Source organism: Marmota marmota, unplaced genomic scaffold (assembly GCF_001458135.2).
Source record: "Marmota marmota marmota unplaced genomic scaffold, marMar, whole genome shotgun sequence".
Classification (NCBI taxonomy): Eukaryota; Metazoa; Chordata; class Mammalia; order Rodentia; family Sciuridae; genus Marmota; species Marmota marmota.
Window position 1 is genome coordinate 12449634 of NW_025999990.1, and position 13361 is coordinate 12462994.

Below are 13361 nucleotides of genomic sequence, written 5' to 3' on the forward strand. Positions count from 1 at the left end.
CCTTGTCTCAAAATAAAAAAGGGCTGGTGATGTAGCTCAGTTAAAGCTCCCCTGGATTTTAATCCTCACTGCAAAAAATTAAAATAAATAAAATTATACATTTTATTGCAGAGGTTGAAGTGTTCTGAAATATATTTCTAAATATTTGGGCTTCCTAATAGAAACTCCAGTTTAATGACTTTTTCACCTCAGATACAAATTTCAGAAGAAACACTCTTTTATATATCTGGGAAATACCTTACTTGACTCTTGAAATTGTCAGTGAGCTTCTGTAGTATGTTCCAAGAGGAGACAGATGATAATCCTAAAAACTACACTCTAATGTCCTGCTCTTAACCCCAACCACAGAAAATTGGCACAATATCTGAATCAGGGAGAGGAAGAGGCCAGTTGAGGTTTTGTTCTAATTAGATGTAGCAGGACAATGGAGATTCAGGGTCAAAATAAAATTGAATGACAGAAAACAAAGTACTATTTCTTGTACTCATGATTTTGAGAACTGATACTCTTATTATGCTTACTGGTCATTCATTTATTCAACCGGTACTTTGGACCTATTATGTACATAAGACTATAGGAGAGAGATACATGTACAACATATCTCACTTAGCACAGTGAACCCATGGTAATAATGAACTATTATGATAGAAGGCCTTGCTCTAGTGACTGGCTGAACCTGATAAGAATGGGTGACTTTGCAGCAAATTATATTCTTGATAAGTCGAGAAGACAGTCAGGAGTCACTTCTTTGAAGTGAAGTCATTAATGCTTTTCTTTCCTATGTTTCTCTAAAACATGTTCCTTCATAGGCTTTCTCCGCTCATTCCAGCAGGAAATCATCTCTCCTTTTTTGGAGCTGCTGTGGTACATTATCTATACTTTTGCTATGGCACTTATTTTAACTAGCTTTTGTTAAAGTTTCTGGTCTTTCTTTCAATACTCCTATGAAGAGGGTTGTTTCAAAGTATTTTCACGATACCATGTATATAGTAAGTGCATTGAAAATGTTATGTATATGGTAGACAAATTACTACCAAATGTTCCCCAAAATATAGACTTCTTGCATCAGTACCCTGGGCGATTATTAAAATGCAGAGTCCTGGATCAACTCCAGTTCTAATGAATTGGAATCTCTAGGTATGCAACTGGGAACCTACATTTTAGTGAACTGACAAGAATATGAATTTCAGGATATTGCGTTTATGGTAAAGTGTGGGAATGCAAATAGGTTTCAGCTACAATGTTGACTCTGGTAGTGGATCCACTGAATGTATTCTGAGTCTGAAGCAAGATTCCATGGGAAATTTGGCTTCAAAGATCCACCAGGGACAAGCCAAGGGAACGGGGAGGGGCCAGTTTATGTGCAGCACATTTGGCACCTCTGAATGTTACTCCCGGGAATGGGGAAAGTGTTCCACATCTGTCTAAGAATAATCACAAGCCATCTTTGCAGAGGTTTTTGAGTCTTCAAGATTTTTCTATAATTTTCATGGAAATTTCAGGAAATGGAATTTTCAGGGTGGCATACAAGAATTTCAAAGAAAAATATTAACTGGGGGAAAATTCCACTCACTAAATGTTTATTTTTATTTAATGATATTAAACAGTAATTAAGTGAAATGGGGAGCCTAATTAACTGTGAATATCATTTTTGCTTTGCTACTCAGATTATCTTTGTAGAATTCTTTTGTAGGTCTTTTTTGCTTTTGTTGTTGCAGCTGTCCCTTCTTTTTATTATTATACATGTGCTTTATAATTATTGAAGAAATTTAGAAAATATAGACAAGAAAAAAAAACATTTAGAACAGCATTACCTCAGAATAACATCTGCTAAATGTTTCCATGCACATACATAGTCGGTTTCTATATAACGCTGAGTGACACCCAGAGAAAGCTACACAACTACTTAATTATATAACTCTGAATCAATTGCACACATATCTGAATGTCAACCTTTTCATTAATGAAGTAAGGATAACAACCACAATTCTGCGTGTATATTTGGATTGCTATGAAAAGCTTTCACCAGAATGTGCACTCAATATTCATCTTTAATTTCTGAGGATTCAGGCCCCGACGAATGTGTTATGGTTGTCATTAAACTGATTCTAATTTGCTGACCCACAGTGGTTGGTGTAGGTGATAACCAATTATTCCCTTGATATATTCAAAGGTTTTTCCCAGCCTTCACCTTCTTGGTCTTTGACCCTTGGCTTTTGTGATTTTTCCTTCTCTCAGTTTCTTTGATAACTTATCATTTTAATCTGGACAGTTTTCCTCAAATTTACACTGTAACCCTTTGCTTTTCTGTATATTTCCTGATGAACTTATCTATGTTAGTTATATCAAACATGATTTCTATGCTGGCAACTCTCATATATTTGTCTTCAGCTTGCTATTTAATCTTCTAGCTTCCAAATGGCATTTAACCATTTAAATTTTTTATACAAGGTAGAGTCACAAAAAGAAAAAACACATCAAAATGAGTAATTGAGGATAATTTAGTAAGAGATTTATTAACAAATCTGTAGAAAGAGTTTTGGAGAATGAAAAGGCTATGATGTTTTTAAAAAGAAAATATAAAGACATCAAGGATGGAGTCGGGGTGGAAGTTTGTCAAGATAGGGACAGGATCCACCACACAAGTAGGCTCAGTGAAGGTGAGAATAAGGGAGGAAAAAAATGATAGTTATTTTAAACCCAATGTCTTCTTTTGGTATTAGGAGAGTAAAGTCTCTGAGTGTTGCTAATTAGTGGTAGTATCTGGGCTGACCAGTTATTTAGGTTAGTGCTAGGTGACTAGAGGTGGGTCATGCTATAAGCCCATCCCGGAATCACAGCTTCCAGGTACCTCTGCTTTGTATGGATAAATACCTTGGGATTATAGCGGCCATAGTCTCTGATATTTGTGTGAGGTGTTCAATTCAGGATTCTCTGGTTTAATCAGTTCTATTCTAGCATCAGCAGCCCTGGTGGCTAGGCCAAGATTTCTCAATTACCTTGGTGCTACCAACAGCCAGGAGTGATTCCTTCCCAGGCCTGAAGAGACAGAAGATCATGGCTATAGGAATCTAAACATGGTATGGAGCTATATCGTTTTGGTGGAAAAACAGCAAAACAGTGGCAACACAACAGGAACAGGGCTGAGAAAATAAATAACTGGATCTCACTCTCTTCCACCATCCAACCTCTAACAAGAAGCTTTAAAAAGAAATCCTGTTCACTCCATATAGGTCAGCTTCCTAGGGTGGAGAGCAGAGTGGAGAAAAGTTGAGAGTACATCTGGTGGGACACAGGGAAAATAAACATTGTAATGCCTCAGTCAAACCCTTTTTTTTTTAAATGTAGCTTAATTTTATTTATTTATTTTTATGTGGTGCTGAGGATTGAACCCAGGGCCTCTCATGTGCTAGGCAGGTGCTCTACTGCTGAGTCACAACCCAGCCCCAGTCATATCTTTTTTTTTTTTTTTTTGAGAGAGAGATAGAGAGAGAGAGAATTTTTTTAATATTTATTTTTTAGTTTTCGGCGGACACAATATCTTTGTTTGTATGTGGTGCTGAGGATCGAACCCGGGCCGCATGCATGCCAGGCGAGCGCGCTACCACTTGAGCCACATCCCCAGCCCAGTCATACCTTTTTTAATGCTTCTTTTCACATTTGTTCTCAATAATCCATAGGTTGTTAAGGCTTTGATTTCATAAGTTATGTTTTCCCCTTCATAAATCTGCTATAACTGTTATTTTAGACACTTTTTGTTTTTTAGACACAACTGGAACGACAGTTGAGAACAATAATAATCCACCTGTTATAAACTGGGTAACCTCCCAAAACATAGGTTGAAATCCTAATTCTAATGTACTGTACTGTATTTGGAAATGCCTCTTTAAGGAGGTCATTGTGGTTAAAATGAGGTCATGAGGGTAGGGTTCTAATCTAATAGGACTGGTACCCTTATAAGAGAAAGAGACCAATACTATGTATATAAGCACACACAGAAAAAGAATCATGTGAAGACCCAACGAGAAGGTAGCCACATAACATTAATAAGGCTGAGCACGGTGTCTGTAATCCCAGGGACTCAAGACAGCTGAGGTAGGAGGATCACAAGTCTGAGACCGACCTCAGCAATTTAGTAATAACTTGTTTCAAAATAAAATAAAAAGGATTGGGAATACAGTTCAGTGGCAAAGCACCCAGGATATATTGCTATACTTAGAGAGTTCATGGTCCAATTAACCCATAGGTGAGTTCCCTCTGTCACATTGAGATGATCCTCACTGAAAAGGAACAAATTGTTCCTAAACAAGAAGAGGAGGTTGCACAGAAGAAAAAGATACCCCAAAAGAAAATGAAGAAACAAAAACAGTTGGCACAGCAGCATAAAATAAATGCAAATAAAAGTGAAACAACAGCAACAAACGAGTTAGGACATATTTTTGGACCAGCCTCACACAGAGTTAAAAAAGGATAGCAGGTTGGATTTATTAGGGTGGTATATATTACTCATATGATATGTGAACTTTCATTTTATTAAATTGAAGAAGTTAGATGATTCATGATGGTTAGATGATTTCTAAGACATGTCTAAAAGAAATGTCTAAATTCTATAAATGTGTCTTCTTAGCTGTAACAATTTTGTAATTCCTTTGTCTTATAATAAGGGAATACCTGTACATTTTTAAAGTGTAGAGGCCATGGTAGAAAAAAGAAGAGAAGATTCCATCAAGGAGTCTTACTTTTCTAATTCTGGTTAGTTGGAATTTTTATACTTTTGTCCTAAGTGATATTTTCCCCCTTACCATAGCAGAGGAAGAGGTGAGAAAGTAATAAATACTTATTAATTGGAGTGAGAAAAGTGGAGAAACATATCTATTAAGGAAACTTCCATTACCAGAATGGCATTATGTAAGCATAATTATAAAACATTGGTTGTTCAAAAGCTGTTATATTTAAAAACAGTATTTTAGTGGAATGAAAATTATTATAAGCAGTGCTATTTTTGTTATAGTTTGTGGATATGTATGTATGATATTTATCTTGAAATGGTAGATGTATCACTTTTGTAGACAATGTTTCAATTTTCTTAAAGCAGGCTTTACTTTGTAGTTAGGTATCATTGTCACTGTGGAAGAAGGATGTAGTGGTCATGTAGTTTGTCCAAATGAGAGAGAGAGAGAGAGACAGAGAGAGAGAGAGAGAGAGAGAGAGAGAGACAGACACACACATGTATAAGTTACATATAATATAAAATACTGCATATTTTCAAATTGCTGAGAACTGAAGGTAGTTAACTAAAAGAAAATGTTAGCAGGCTTGACAGTTTGTAGGAACCAGGCCCATAATATTAGTGAGTGAAGTAGGTAAGTTCTAAGACTAATCTTTAAAGACATATTGAGGCCTTTAAGTAAACTTTTTAATTGAAGGTTTATTTTTTCTGAAAAATTTAATTAAAGTATATATAAAAATGTGTACCACTTATTAAAGTATACAGTTTGATGACATTTCAAGTGATCACACCTATCTAACCAACAGTTAGATGAAATATAGATAATTATCAGCAAGTCAAAATCCCTACACCCCTGAATTTTAACACTTTATATTAGTTTTGCTGCATTTAAACTTTATAAGAAATGAAAAATACAGTATTGTAGTGTGGCTTCCTTTTAGTAGCATATAAATAGTTTGATCTTAGCAATTGATTTATAAGTAACAGTGAAAGCCGTCCTGTACTTTGCTGTTTTGGAGTTTTGGGAATAATGGTTAACAGTTGGGATCTGGGATCAAATTTTGGCTCAATATTTCAATGGTCTTGAGAGTTGAAAATCTTAAATTAAGTGATAGCAGTTTAGGAATCTTGTGAGTTTTGTAATATAGTTAAGTGCCCAATGAATGTTACCTATTTTATGTAATTAGTAGCAACCCTTAGTTTTGGTACATTTATAAATTGCTTATTTTGAAGTTATATGCTCCAGATAAATAATACCTTTTTTTTTTTTTTTTGTACTGGAGATTGAACCCAGGAGTGCTTAACTACTGAGCCATATCCCCAGCCCTTTTTTATATTTTATTTAGAGATAGTGAGTTACATAAGCCCACGCTAAATTGTTGAGGCTGCCTTTGAACTTGCAATCCTCCTGCCTCAGCCTCCTGAGTTTCTGGTTGCTGCTGGGATTATAGGCCTGTGCCACCACACCCAGGACAAAAAATAATACTTTTAAATATGACTTTAGAAAGCACGTAAGTTTCCTTTATCCATTTCCATCTGTATGTTTATACAAGCTGTATTGCTAAAGATAGAGCATGGGCTATTGTAACAAATAGGGAAGAATAGTTAACAGGTTCATAAAATAGAATTATAGTTGTAAAGAAAAGCTTTATTAATAAGAACCTAATATAGTGCTTTCAAAGAAAGCTGATGTTGGATTGGATTTAGGAATTGACTGCTCTGATTGTGTCCCTGCCACTAACTAGGGTGTTGGATCCTTGGTAAGATATTTAACTTTTTCTGGTCTTCAGTTCTTAAAAGATTGTAAGTTCTTATAAGTTACATGAGTTTTAAAAATTTTAGTTTTTTGAATTTGTTCTTTGTATATTGCAGAAGGCTAGAAGTTCATTTTCTGTATTCTCCCCTCTAAAAGCATAATTTAAAATTAAAATCCTTCTTACATATCCATTTTATGTATCAGACTAAACATAAGCTTTTTTTTTTTTTTTTTTTTTTTTTCCGTTTGTAAATCTCTGGCCTAGGTGATTGCTCTCTGGACCCTTTTGCAACAAGATCAAAACTCCTAACCCATGAGCGGGGATGCTAATCAAGGTTGTTAAGAGAGCAATTTAATTTTGAAATTCAAACCTACTGGTATACAATAGTTTAAAACTAGGAAATGTTTTTGGAAAATCAAATCTTTATTTTATACTTGTTCCTGAACTCAGCTATAATGGAAATTTATTTCTTTTTTCCTTTTTTTTTTTTTTTGGCGGCGGGGAAGGTTGGTGCTAGGAATTGAATCTGAGCCTTGCTCATGCTGAACACATGTTCTACTACAGAAATTTGCTCCTCAACCCTGAAATTTGTTTACTCTTGAATGCTCATGTTAGAGAAGGCAAACATCTTATTTAGAATCAATTTATTTGAATGACTGTCATGAAAACATGCTGCCATATACATGTATACTTTTGTATATATTTGTGCTTCTCTGTTTTGTTACTTATTTTGAATTTTGACTGAAGTTGTAACCCAAGATGGCTAAGTAAAATTAAACAAAGTATTTAAATCAGGTTAATTCTTGAAATAATTATTTGAATGGTAATGTTTTAGTACAGTCAGTTCAGCTACAGGATGTTTCTTCAACAACGGTTAGCTCATTGATGATTGATCAATAGTTGAGAGGTGATATGTATATAATGTGGAAATTGTGTTGGTTTTCTGTATGATTTTTTTCCTAAATAGTGAAGAGCAGAAATAAAAATAAAACTTGGTTAAAAGAAGAAAAGCCCTCAGCCATACAGGCAGTTTCCCATTCAGCTTTAACTTGAGAAAGTTAATAAAATTAAATATGAGCACCTATACTGAGCACTTGTTCTCCAGAAGGGTTGCATTTCCTTCTGTTCCTCTCAGTAGCAGCCCCACTGGTTTAGAGCCCTATTTCCACCTGTACTATCACAACACCTGTAAGTATCATTTCCACTTGACTGTTTTGTTCATTTAAAATATCCTCTGAGGTAGCCTACCTGCTGGGATGTCCACCTATTTCCTGAGTCCAAGTTATTACTGTTTCTTGGTGATCTAGTTACATAGTTTCAAGTGCTTTGCTTCAAGTTTCTTTTTTTCATAAATCCTCATATTTTGAGTGCATGGTTTTGCAGTATGGCAGTTTTCAGAAACGGATATATTGTGTCATAGTATGAGTATGTGTTTAAATTCAGTTAATGTTAAATTCTCTGTTTTCAACTCATTTAATTTTTTAAAAAATAAAAATGCCATTTTATCATTAAAAAGAAGGAAACAGAATTATGGATATTTGAAAAAAATTCATATCTAAATTCTCTTTTCAAGTTCCACATTGCAGAAGTAATTAGTGTTAACTATTTGTTATGTCTTGCCTTGTTGCGCCCCCTTGCCCGCAAGGAAGACACAACACTCAGGAATCTTCTTTCAGTAGTTTATTTCAGGCCCTTGATAGTTCTTNCCACCCCCGCAAATGGAATGTCAATGAGAAGGGATGGGGCTGTAGCTCTGTGGTAGAGCACTTGCATAGTATGCATAGGGCCTTGGGTTTGATCCCCGCAATGACATGAACAAGTGTGCGCACACCCAAAAAATAAACCAGAGAGAACTCGGGAGAAACCAACCCTAGCAGCACCTTGATTTTGTACTTCTAGTCTCCAGAATTGTGAGAAGTAAATTTCTGAAGTTTAAGCCACTCAGCCACTCATTCTATGCTATGACAGTTCTAGCTGACAAAACACCATTGTTTATGAACATTTTTTTACTATCTCATATTTCGCTTTTTGTGTGCATAATTATAATCATCAATCCTCACAATCCTAGAAAGCAGGTGTTAATACAATTCTCACAGACAAGAAAGTTGAGGTTCGGAGAAGTTAATGGATTGTTCATACCCATAAAATAGTGCTGTTGCATATATTAAGAAAATTTCTGCCAATTTGTCTATTAACGTCATTATGCTGTGCTGATATCCTATGAAATTAAATGAACTAGTAAGTACAGAGAACTTGTATCTTGCCTGTCCATGTGTTAAATATTATCTATTGTAATCAAGCAACACATTTGCATTGGTTGGTCCCTTTTGCTTGCATATTCCTATAGTCTCTTGATATCTTAATTAAACCCTTTTTTCAAGACTCAACTTGGGGTTGAGGCTGTAGATCAGTGCTAAAGTGTTTGCCTTGCATGTGTGAGGCAGTGGGTTCAACCCTCAGCACCACGTAAAAATAAATAGATTTAGTTGTTCATATACAACTAAATAAATATTAAAAAAAAAAGACTCAACTCATGTCTCCTAGTGCTTACCTAGTCCCTCCCCCCATCTCATTTATCTCCACCGGTTCTCTTCAATGTCCTCGATATTGTTAGTTAACTATTGTTTGTCCCACTAGATTTGACAGGTCTTCGTCCTTCTGGCGCACTTTCTGAATGACTTCAGGGAGAGCGCCATTAAGTAATGAGATCCGTAAATTGACCTGTCTTGTGTGTAGTGACCTGCCCCGCGACAGGAAAGAACCATCCTCAAAGTTCTTCCCGATGTGGCCTTAAGAGCTTTCCCTCTTCTTTTTGGTACTGGGGATCAAACAGCGCCTTGATCATGCTACGTAAATGCTCTGCCACCCAGTTACACCCTCAGTCCGCCTTATGATCTTAGGCAGCTGCCACGAAAATTCCAAAGAAAATGGGGCAATACTTTTCCTGTTCCACTCCACGCAAAACCCAAATAAAATCTCCTCGTCTGGAAAAGTAGGAACACACAAACTTCTTTAACTCGCAGTCTGCGGTAGGTGCGTGACTGCTACGCGCCTGCGCCTGCCCCTTTCGGAGAGCGTGCGGCTCCTCAGTCGAGGGTGGGGCCATACTTTGCGTTTTAGGATTGGGCGATGGACGCCTAAACGGAAATGACGTCAAGGGCGCAAGGGCCCGCGGCCGGGCCACGCGGTGGCTTCTGGGTGCCGCAGCCTCTCCTTTCCGCGCCTCTCCCCTCCCCCTTCCCGTCCCCGCCCCCTCGGCTGCTCCTCTCCTTGGCGTGACTCGGCACTGAGATCCCCGGGAGGAGACTCCGCTGTCGTCAGCTCCACTGTCCAGGCCTCAGCCTTCCTGAGCCTCTCTCCTTCCTCTCCCGGGTTGTCTTCTCATTCAGTTTTGAAGCCGGAGGCGTCTCGGCTGCCCTGCCAAGCTCTCTGTGAGGATGGTGGGAGTGAAGCCGGTCGGGAGCGACCCTGATTTCCAGCCGGAGCTGAGCGGCGCGGGCTCCAGACTCGCCGTGGTCAAGTTCACCATGAGAGGGTGAGACCGGGTGGGAGCACCGTGGGCCTGCGTCTATCGGCCTGTGCTTTCCTTTCGCTCTTTCCGGGCCCAAGTTTCCTTGTCCTTTGCTCTGGAGGGTCCGATGATGGCCGCAGCCCCAGGCCGCTGTCAGGATTAGGCCTCAGCCCTAGGATAGGAGCCTCTGTTTATGCACCGGGGCCTCCCAGGCCTGCCCGGAGCCCTGGCTGGCCATCTCCCTCAGCTCCGGAGATCCCTGCCCTGAGCAGAGACCCTCAGTAGAGTTCGGCCCGCGACGCCTTCCAGCCTTCGGTATTTGCTCCTGTCCAGGAGAGCAAGCTGTCATTTGCATCTTAGCAACTCTCTAGAAGTTTAATTTTCCAAACACTTTCATTTCCTCCATCACCTGCATCTTTGTGAAGCCTTTGGCAAATTCAGATGGGGCTCTCCAACTGATCTTACTAATGCGTGGTTTTAAGGCTCCGGTAGTGCATTTTACATTAAGTTAATGTTGGATTAAGATGCTTTTTAATGTCCTTATCGTTTTGTTCCTTGTTTGGTTGTGCCTTAGGCTCCTCTGACTACGTTGGATTTATAATTGCATACATAAATTATAGTTCGAAACATATATATTACAGATAGACGAGTGACCAGACATCTAGTTTGATCAAATTCCGTTTTGGGAATTTATAATTTAGGATGACAAGGATCTTGAAAGATGTTAACTGTCTTTGGTAGATCTCAACAAAATGTATAGGTAACAGAGCTGATGAATCTGTTATTTTGGGTGTATGATAATGTTGTACTGTGAAAATGACAGGTTGTAACTAGGCATTGAGAACCAAGATTCAGCTAGTGTTCATATTTACTGATAGATTCCCGCCCCCCCACACACCGTGAATGTCAGTACTTAGAGGGTTTAGAGGTTTCCTCTTGACCTCTGGCATTATTTATACATATGTTAGCCTGGAGAAGTCTACTCCTGGTATCAGTTTATGTAACATGTTTTCTCAACCAAGTAATTTTATGAATATAAAGCAGTATTTTGAATGTCAAAAATGTTCAACTGTTGAATATATAAATGGGGGCATTAGGATTAGACAGTTTTAGGGGAATGAGCATTGCATATAGATTTAAAAAAAAAAAGTTAGCTCTTCCTATTAGCAGCCTGAGATGATCTGTGAAAATGGTTTGTTATTCTCTTGACCCAAAAACTCCACAAAATCATGCGAATCAAGAGGTTCAAGTCTTCACATTCATTTTAAGGACACCCGGGAAACTGTGAAGGCCATCACAGTCTATGCATAGCCAAAAAGCCAGCAAACATCTGAAAGATATCACTTTAAAGAACCAATGTGTGCTATTCCAGAGTTACAGTGATGGAGTTGGGATGTGTGCCTAGGCCAAACATAAGGGCTGAACATAGGGTCCAGTGGCCCAAAAAGAGTGCTGAATTTTTGCTGCACATGTTTAAAAATGCGAAGCAATGGCTGAACTTAAGGGTTTAGATGTAGATTCTCTGGTCATTGAAAATATCCAGGTGAACAAAGCACCCAGGATATATTGCTATACTTAGAGAGTTCATGGTCCAATTAACCCATAGGTGAGTTCCCTCTGTCACATTGAGATGATCCTCACTGAAAAGGAACAAATTGTTCCTAAACAAGAAGAGGAGGTTGCACAGAAGAAAAAGATACCCCAAAAGAAAATGAAGAAACAAAAACAGTTGGCACAGCAGCATAAAATAAATGCAAATAAAAGTGAAACAACAGCAACAAACGAGTTAGGACATATTTTTGGACCAGCCTCACACAGAGTTAAAAAAGGATAGCAGGTTGGATTTATTAGGGTGGTATATATTACTCATATGATATGTGAACTTTCATTTTATTAAATTGAAGAAGTTAGATGATTCATGATGGTTAGATGATTTCTAAGACATGTCTAAAAGAAATGTCTAAATTCTATAAATGTGTCTTCTTAGCTGTAACAATTTTGTAATTCCTTTGTCTTATAATAAGGGAATACCTGTACATTTTTAAAGTGTAGAGGCCATGGTAGAAAAAAGAAGAGAAGATTCCATCAAGGAGTCTTACTTTTCTAATTCTGGTTAGTTGGAATTTTTATACTTTTGTCCTAAGTGATATTTTCCCCCTTACCATAGCAGAGGAAGAGGTGAGAAAGTAATAAATACTTATTAATTGGAGTGAGAAAAGTGGAGAAACATATCTATTAAGGAAACTTCCATTACCAGAATGGCATTATGTAAGCATAATTATAAAACATTGGTTGTTCAAAAGCTGTTATATTTAAAAACAGTATTTTAGTGGAATGAAAATTATTATAAGCAGTGCTATTTTTGTTATAGTTTGTGGATATGTATGTATGATATTTATCTTGAAATGGTAGATGTATCACTTTTGTAGACAATGTTTCAATTTTCTTAAAGCAGGCTTTACTTTGTAGTTAGGTATCATTGTCACTGTGGAAGAAGGATGTAGTGGTCATGTAGTTTGTCCAAATGAGAGAGAGAGAGAGAGACAGAGAGAGAGAGAGAGAGAGAGAGAGAGAGACAGACACACACATGTATAAGTTACATATAATATAAAATACTGCATATTTTCAAATTGCTGAGAACTGAAGGTAGTTAACTAAAAGAAAATGTTAGCAGGCTTGACAGTTTGTAGGAACCAGGCCCATAATATTAGTGAGTGAAGTAGGTAAGTTCTAAGACTAATCTTTAAAGACATATTGAGGCCTTTAAGTAAACTTTTTAATTGAAGGTTTATTTTTTCTGAAAAATTTAATTAAAGTATATATAAAAATGTGTACCACTTATTAAAGTATACAGTTTGATGACATTTCAAGTGATCACACCTATCTAACCAACAGTTAGATGAAATATAGATAATTATCAGCAAGTCAAAATCCCTACACCCCTGAATTTTAACACTTTATATTAGTTTTGCTGCATTTAAACTTTATAAGAAATGAAAAATACAGTATTGTAGTGTGGCTTCCTTTTAGTAGCATATAAATAGTTTGATCTTAGCAATTGATTTATAAGTAACAGTGAAAGCCGTCCTGTACTTTGCTGTTTTGGAGTTTTGGGAATAATGGTTAACAGTTGGGATCTGGGATCAAATTTTGGCTCAATATTTCAATGGTCTTGAGAGTTGAAAATCTTAAATTAAGTGATAGCAGTTTAGGAATCTTGTGAGTTTTGTAATATAGTTAAGTGCCCAATGAATGTTACCTATTTTATGTAATTAGTAGCAACCCTTAGTTTTGGTACATTTATAAATTGCTTATTTTGAAGTTATATGCTCCAGATAAATAATACCTTTTTTTTTTTTTTTTT

General features: G+C 37.1%; 1 protein-coding gene and 1 pseudogene across 1 annotated transcript in view; both read left to right on the forward strand.

The window, feature by feature from the left end:
* The first annotated feature begins 9731 nt into the window (after positions 1-9731).
* Txnl1 (thioredoxin like 1) overlaps positions 9732-13361 on the forward strand; it is a 32291-nt gene continuing 28661 nt past the window's right edge. Inside the window, exon 1 of the mRNA XM_048806584.1 lies at positions 9732-10021. Coding sequence (XP_048662541.1) covers positions 9924-10021 — 98 coding nt within the window. The 5' untranslated portion in view covers positions 9732-9923. The remainder of the gene's footprint in view (positions 10022-13361) is intronic.
* Positions 10045-13336, forward strand: LOC125617714 (annotated as a pseudogene).